Source organism: Canis aureus, chromosome 5 (genome assembly GCF_053574225.1).
Source record: "Canis aureus isolate CA01 chromosome 5, VMU_Caureus_v.1.0, whole genome shotgun sequence".
Classification (NCBI taxonomy): Eukaryota; Metazoa; Chordata; class Mammalia; order Carnivora; family Canidae; genus Canis; species Canis aureus.
In genome coordinates this window covers 78057358-78065060 of record NC_135615.1, presented here as the reverse complement: position 1 = coordinate 78065060, position 7703 = coordinate 78057358, and the positions used below count along the sequence as shown (strand labels likewise).

Below are 7703 nucleotides of genomic sequence, written 5' to 3'. Positions count from 1 at the left end.
CAGAGCCACACAGAAATGGCCTTGAGGGCTGAAATGGGAAGTTGGCTCAGGACTCAGGTGGCCTGAGTTCTCAAGGGTCAAGGGGGCGGGGGAGGGGTGGTGGTGGGGAGACACTCTTGATTCTTAGCCCAGGCCTGGCTTGGGACTAGGAGGATAGACTCAGAAATATCAGAGCCTGGGTCCCTTAGAGCCTATTAAAGCTACCCTACTCATTTACAGAAGGGGAAACAGGCCTAAGGGGGAGAAAGCGATGCACCCAAGGTCTCAGAGTAGACTAGTGGCACAGTCAGGCTGGAATCACAGTCTTTATGGTCCCTCAGCCAGCAGGATGGTAGAGAACTGGGTGCCTTGTGGGTCCTGACTTCTCATCACCCAAATCAGTTAGGTCTCCGAAGGCTTGGAACCCTCAGTGGCCCAGAGAACAGTTTCTCAGACATTTGCAGCAAGATACTTGGGACCTCCTCATTCTGACCCTCCTGGCCCTCATCCAGCCTGGATAGAACCATTCATTAGAGATTTCCCAGGAAGGGCAGTACCTCCAGTGGCAATGATCCCTGGTTGCCTCTCCCACTCGGCATCCTAAAGTTTTCCTCTACCTCCACCCTAAGCCTTGGTCATTAAAACCACATCTTTAAAATAATATAAAGGGGCACCGGGGTGGCTCAGTGGTTGAGCATCTGCCTTTGGCTCAGGTCGTGATTCCAGGATCCTGAGATCGAGTCTCACATCAGGCTCTCTGCATAGTGCCTGCTCCTCCCTCTGCGTATGTCTCTGCCTCTCTCTGTGTCTCTCATGAATAAATAAATGAAATCTTAAAAAAATAAAGAATAAAATAAAAGAACATATAGAAAGCACTTAGAACAGCACCTGCCACATAGTAAGTGCTCTAGGAAGTTCTGCTATTACTATCGTCATTATTATTTCTGCTCACGATGAACAGTGCTGAAGTCAACATCAACAACAATCTCAAAATCAGAAGAGGATGAAGAGGGATTGGAAATGAATAGCTAGTCCATTTCTTCCCATGGGGAAACTCCCCGGTGACCCATTCAAGATGTAAACCAGATATTCCAAACCGAGGCCTGTGTGCTTCACATTCCACCTGCAAGTATTTTTCTTGAGCCCACAGAGCACTATGACATTTTTGAATTTGTTGTTAGCATATAAAAATGAGATTCCTGGCTTCTCTTGAAAAAGCAACAACCCGTTGGAGAGCTGGGTTTAGACCAAGTATTTCCTCCCCACCCAGCCCGGCTCACCCGTTAGCTTTTACCTTCCTGGCTCTGTAGGTCCTCGAGTTCATAAACCTCCTGTCGAAACCACTGCCCGCCCCCCCAAACCTCCCCAACAGAGTCTTGGAAGGAACATTTTGCCACAATTTATTTTCTACACCTGCAGCTTGATGGACATGTACCCATTTCATGGTCGATGTTACCACCAGCTACAGGGTTTAGAGATGGGCTCGGGGGCTCTCAAGCCCGAGCGGATTGCTTCCCAGAGCTTGGGAAGGCGACCTAAGGAAAAGATCCCGTTGCCGAACAAGGGGAGCTCGGGCAGCTTCATCCCGGGCCTCTGCGGCAGCACAGGTGTGAGGCTCCGGCTCTGAAGCCGGTGCGGGTAACTGGTGCCGGCAGGCTCATCCGTATACTGCAGCGTGTTGACACCCCTGGGGGAAGGCACCATGCAGGTGTTGGTGTAGTTGTCAGAGGCAGCCGTGCTGGTGATGGGACTGGAGTTACTGCGGGGGAAGGAGTGGTCTGGGTGGTCCAGGTGGATGGAGTTGGCCACGCGTTCCAGGTAGTTGGCTGCAAGCCTTGGCAGGCTCAGTGATGACTTGGGACCGTTGGTACAGAAGGCATTGGTGGATCTGTCAAGGTAGTTGATGCCTCTGATGAGTTGGTCCAGGAAGGTGGGGCTGCAGGGGCCCGAGGGACGTTCTGTACAGAGCAGGCAATGGGGGCTGCTGCGGCAAGAGGGCCTTCTGGCCACCTTGGGGTGGTTTGCGAGGTGGCTCGTCTCCACGTACTTGGAGTTGTAGGGGCGGCCCATGCAGATGTTCCTCACGGGAAGTCTGGGGGAGCTGGGGCCCTCCGATTGCTCCAAGGGGCCACTGCTGTTACTGAAATCCGAGCCACTGGGGGTGCGGGGACACTTGGGGCTGTGGGGCCAGGCGGGAGTCTGGGCTGAGGAGGACAGGCTATTGGGATGGCTCAAGCGGCTGCAAGCATTGGAACGGCTCCCTGGGCGTCCAGACATCGTCCCAGCTGGGCAGATGAGCTTCGTGGTGCCGACCTGCTCTGGGCTCACCCGGAGGCTGGCTACCTGGGCCTGGAGAAGACAGTTGGGTCGGCTCTCCATGGCTCCCTGCCCTCTCCCTGCACACTTTCTCCGCATGTGCTCCCTCTGCCTCCCCAACACCACCCTCCTCCCTCTCCTCCTCCTCCTAGACCCAGGGATTTTCACACTGGAAAACAGACATCCTATTCTTCAGAAAGCAAGAGATGAGGAGGAAGGCAAGACCCTTAGAACAACTGAGGCCAGAGGACGACCCTTAGGGACAAGTGAGGCAGTCTCCTTGTTCCTTGAACTCACACCCATATTCTGAAATTCCCATTTGCCTTTTAAGTAAAGACTCCAGGAGACCACAAAATCCAAAGACTGAATCTCTAATGGGGAAATTCCAAGCACTGAGAGACCTTCTCTCCAGGTAATATTAAATAGCTAATCATCAACAACACAATGCACCTGATACTAAAAAAAAAAAAATGTGTCCTGGAAGTGATGTAACACTATATGCACTGTCCCTGCGCCTGGAGCTTTGCTTGTGTCTTGCATGTAGTTGTTGCTATGAATCAAGGAGGTGGTCACTATTCTATTTCTGGTTGACAGAAGGGAAACTCAGTCTCAGAGAGATGATGTGACTTGCCTCAGATTCCACAGCTTGTAAGTGGTGCGGCCAAGGTACTATCTTGGGTGTGTGTCTGATAACCCCTCAAAGACAAGGCTATGTTGGGGTGACTTCGGCCCCCCTCACAATCTCTTTAGGAAGAGTTCTCACCACATCTCCTCTGCCTGCTAGATGGGAGCACTAATGGGGAGAACCAGAGGCGGGGGCACTTGCTAAACTCCAGCACTAAGTTGATCCTGACTTTAGGAATCCCAAATGAGGGGAGGGGGTAGTATGACAAGTCCACCAACGGGGCTGGACTTGTAAGGTCACAGTCTTCCAGGATATGTGGTCTTGACCCTCTCTGGCAGTAGGAGGTCTCCTCATCCACTCCACAAGAGCAGGGGGCATTGGGATCCCTACTCGTTGTGGCCTGAATGTGGGCACTTCACTGAGATTAAAGCCTGGCCAGGCCCAGAAGATGCTCAGTCCATGTACCCCCATCTCCTGTCTCAGCCTGTCTCCCCTCCTTGTCCCCCTGTCCCTGGGTTCCTTAATACTCCCCTACCCCCAACCAGGAGGAAGGCTCCACTCTCTCCCCCTCCCCAAGACTGCCAGCTTGATGCTAATTTCCCACTTCTGCCCAGTGAGGACAGAGCAGTATCTGAGCCTGTCCCACCCAGGAAGCAGCTGCCTGCCCCTCTTCCAGCCCACGGCCCTCAGCTGCCGTTGTCTTTTGGGTCTGAATCGAGTGGAATGTACAGACCCTTGGCTCTTCCCTTTCAGGTCCAACCCCACCCCATCTCCTCCTCTGGAAATACAGGAGGTGGCTGAGGGCTGACCCGCACAGTGCCCGACCCCTCCCTCCCCGGCTGACTGGGCCCCATCTGCCGCAGGGCCCCCTCCCACGCTCACTCTGTCTTTAGGAGGTAGATGACTTAGCCCTCCTGTTGCTCTCCACTGGAGATACCTTCATGCCACCACTCCAGACTGCTGGCCATGTCATAGAATCATGGAATCCTAGAGCTGGGAGGGGCCTCCAGAGGTCATCCTGGCCAGGCCCCTGCCTCAGGGCCAGCACCACATTAAGCCCTCCAGGACAGATGGGCCCTATTTTTAAAACGAGACTAGGGTGGATGTTTTCCTGCATGTCTTGTTGTTTTCCTAGTGTTTAATTATGCTGAGAGTCAAGAAGTTTTATGCTGGCCCTGATATAACTCCCATTGGCCGTGGTCAGCATCAATCACTTCCCTCTTCCCACTGGCTCAGCAAACATTTATTGAGTCTCCCCAAAGTGCTAACCCTTGGAGTGACCCATTCTTGACCATAACTGCTCTGTGTCTCCTGCCCGCTGAGGTCAGCGATCCAGCGTGGAGTATCTAGCACACGGCGGGCTCTGGCCAGAGCCTGAAGACTCCGGCCAGCAAATCTCAGGACCTCCATGGCCCTCACCCAGCCCTGGTCCCTTGGGGGCATCCAGTACATTTTTGCCAAGAAAAGCCTCCCTCCATCCAGTCCTCTCAAATATTAAAAATACAGTTTTAATTTTTATCTTTGAAAAATTTTCAAACTTCCTGAGAACTCACAAGACAACAAATTCTGTAGTCTTTATCCAAATCCACAAATTATTAATGCTCTTGCCACGTTTATCACTGCATGTGCACACAAACACACACACACAACTATTGTTTTGAGAGGACGTTGCAGACAACACCATCTTTTACCCCTGAACACCTGGGCATGGATCTCCTACATGCTGAGTAGACAGGGACATTTTCTTTTTTCTTTTTTCAAGTTTTAGATATTTATTTATTTGTATAAACCCCAACACGATACATCAACATGATTTCTTTCTTTTTTTTTTAATCTAAGACTTTTTTTTTTTTTTTTTTTTTCACGAGAGACACAGAGAGAGGCAGAGACATAGGCAGAGGGAGAAGCAGGCTCCTTGCAGGGAGCCCAGTGTGGGACTCGATCCCTGGACCCCGGGATCACACCCTGAGCCAAAGGCACTCAGCCACTGAACCACCCGGGCGTCTCCATCAACATGATTTCATGCATTAGAGGGGAAATACTTCCTGGATAAGTGGAAAATTGTGCAAATGATTTCTGGAAGACCTTCATTCTAAGTAGCTTTGTAGTGAAACCTTTCATTTGGAAGTCTGGACCTTCTTTTTTTAGTTTGCTGTAATCTATCTTTACTGAGTAGAGCTTGTACTGATCATGGGGACCCAGTTTTTTCCAGGGTTCTGGGTAATTCTTCCTATCCCAACTGACCTCTGGATCGAACAATGCCAGGCCCAAGACGTACAGCACTGCTCCAGTACCTTCCACGCCAATAAATACGAAGAGGAGGATCAAGCTCGGATGCTTCATGGCCTGACCCAGGATCTGGTGTCACATGATTGTGCCAGGGGCCGCCGGTCCAAGAGAAGAACAGATCAAAGCTGGACACTAAGTAGTCCCTACACCAAGAATGAATGGATGTCTCGAACATGTTCTTACACCCCCATACTGCAGTGGCCAAATACAGGATGTTTGGCAGGGGTCGAGTACGACCGACTAATATACAGTCCACATTGACATTTCACCGATTGCCCCTGTGATGTTCCTCGTGGCAACTCTTCATCCCACACCAGATCCAACCCAGGAGCACGCGTGGCCTTTGTCCTCAGGTGTCTTTGGTTTCCTTCACCCTTCCTTTGTCTTCCGTGACAGGGACACGTTTGAAGAGCACGGCCACGTTGTTCTGGAGAGGGTTCTCTGGTCTGGGTTTAATCTGATGTTTCTGAGTGATCAGACCCAAGATCATCGAGTGCTGTAACATGGAAGCCTCAGCCTGGGCCCTCCACAACCCACAGCCACTAAGGGTGAAAGAAAGTCCTTTCTGCCTGGGGTGGGGTGGTTATAGTTGCTGAAACGGGGAGCCAAGAGGAAGGATCAGAGGGCCCCCAAGAAGGAGGAAGAGTGGGGAGCTCGGTGGACCAGGGAAGTGGTGTCAACAGTTCTCTTGTAGGGCGTCAGCCTGGCCTGGTTCTCCTCTGGCCTGGGGGCCGGGCAGGCAGGCAGGCAGCCAGCGGAGGGCTGGGCCTCTGCCGTCTGTCCTGAAGGTACCCAGGCATCGAGATCACTGGCCATTTCTGGCCTGGGCACTAAAAGCCTCTGGAAATAGCTCCAGGACAATTATTTTAGGAGGAATGTGCTATTCCTCCATCTTCCCAGAAAGCCAGGCTGTGTCCCAGAAGATCAAGACCGTCCCTCTCTGGCCTCCCCCAACTCCAGGGGCTCTCTAGGTATTCTGGGGACCACAGAGGCCTCCAGAGCCAGAAGGGGCAAGGAGCCAAAAGTAGAGTCAAGGAGACTAAAAGCGCTTTTCCCAGGTGGGGGTGGGGGGCGGGGAGAAGGGGAGGTTCTGTTCTTAGATCCTGAGCTCTCAGAGCCCAGTCTTGAGTCATGCCGGCTGGTTAGGGGCCAGCTGACCCCAAGCATGAAGACACATGAGGAGGAGGGTATGGGGAAGCTGCCTGCCCTACCCCGTGCCCAGCCCCATTCCCAAGAAACTGATATGCATGGTGTACGTGCTAGGTGCCAGCACCTTCTACCCTCCCATTTAATCCTCACAGTGCCCCTAAGAAGTGGTAGTTGGTTTTTCCAATAAGGTCATTGAGACACAGAAAGGGCAAGGGACTTACCAAGCTCACCCCACATTCAAAATTAAAACCCAGGGTTCTACTGGGTTCTACTCTAATTTTGCAGAGGGGGCTACTCCTCTCACTCAGTGAGGACACAGTAAGTGACTCTGTGAACTGAGTGGCACTGGGAGTGGTCCAACCTGGAGACACAGGCTGGTGGGCCGCTTTAGCTCTGTCCCCCACCAAACCCCATCCTCCACCACCCAGTGAGCCCAGCTGCCTCTTCCTCTCTAGCACTGTAGGGATGAATGCTAGAGTCTCAGAATGTTCTGGGTGGATGCCCTACACAGTCTCCAGCCACAGAAGCCCCTACCCTTGCTCCACTAGGTCCAGCTCCAACAGTGGATCCTTAGCTCCATTGCCAAAGCCAGCTGGGCTTTGCTTCATCCCTTGCCCCTCCCTCTCCCCTCACCCCCCTGCATCCCACCCGGGCCGTTCAACCTATCCCCTCCTGTGTCCCACCATGTCCATTGGGGGCCCCTTCTCTATCCTAGGCATGAGGAGTTTCCCGAGGGCATCTCATTCCTTCGGGCTCTCCCAGAATGGAGGGAACAGCCTCCTTCTCCAGAGACCTTAGGACCCTGCCCCATTACCCTATACACTGTTTATTAACCACCCCCTACCCCCACACCTGCCACTCAGCAGCTGCTCTTCTCCCCTGTGGACTGTAATGGTGTTCCCATGTCCTTTCTGTCACATGGCTCCTGGAAGCATCAAAGATAAGGAGCAAGCAGAGCTTGGCAGTCCCAAGCATGAGCTCAGCGGCTGCAAGCATGAGACCCCCACGTCAGTCCAGGGGACAGCGAGAGCCAAGGGCCATGAAACTTTCTTGGCTGTCCCACCCTGCCTGAGGACTTCTGTGCCCGGCCTCAGGCAACTATTAGCAGTGTGACTCACCTGAGTTCTTACCTGGCATGGGACCAGCTTGCCTGCAGGAATGAAAATCTCTGCTGGGCTGGGTTCTGGCCCTCCCCGTAGCTACAGGCTTTCACCCTCCCAAGCACAGTGAGTCACACACCCTCATTCCCCCAACACTCTCAAGGATAAAGGCCCTCTGCTCACCAGCTGCCAAAACAGCCTTCCTTCCCCGAGCCCACATGTGGCAGGTACAAGCCGGGACAGAT

At 52.9% G+C, this 7703-nt stretch overlaps 1 protein-coding gene and 1 pseudogene across 1 annotated transcript; both read right to left on the bottom strand.

Annotated features, from left to right (window-relative positions):
* Positions 1–1362: 1362 nt before the first annotated feature.
* LOC144314752 (uncharacterized) lies at positions 1363–2945 on the bottom strand. The gene is made up of 2 exons (XM_077899231.1): positions 2927–2945; positions 1363–2328 (listed from the first exon to the last, which is right to left on the bottom strand). The coding sequence occupies exon 2, from the start codon at positions 2254–2256 to the stop codon at positions 1432–1434; it is 825 nt and encodes a 274-aa protein (XP_077755357.1). The 5' UTR covers positions 2257–2328; positions 2927–2945; the 3' UTR covers positions 1363–1431.
* A 1772-nt stretch (positions 2946–4717) lies between these two features.
* Positions 4718–5290, bottom strand: LOC144314753 (cytochrome c oxidase subunit NDUFA4 pseudogene; annotated as a pseudogene).
* Between the last annotated feature and the right edge of the window lie 2413 nt (positions 5291–7703).

What these genes read in the sequence shown, in the direction of transcription:
- LOC144314752 (XM_077899231.1), bottom strand. Translation starts at nt 2,256, where the DNA reads ATGTCTGGACGCCCAGGGAGCCGTTCCAATGCTTGCAGCCGCTTGAGC.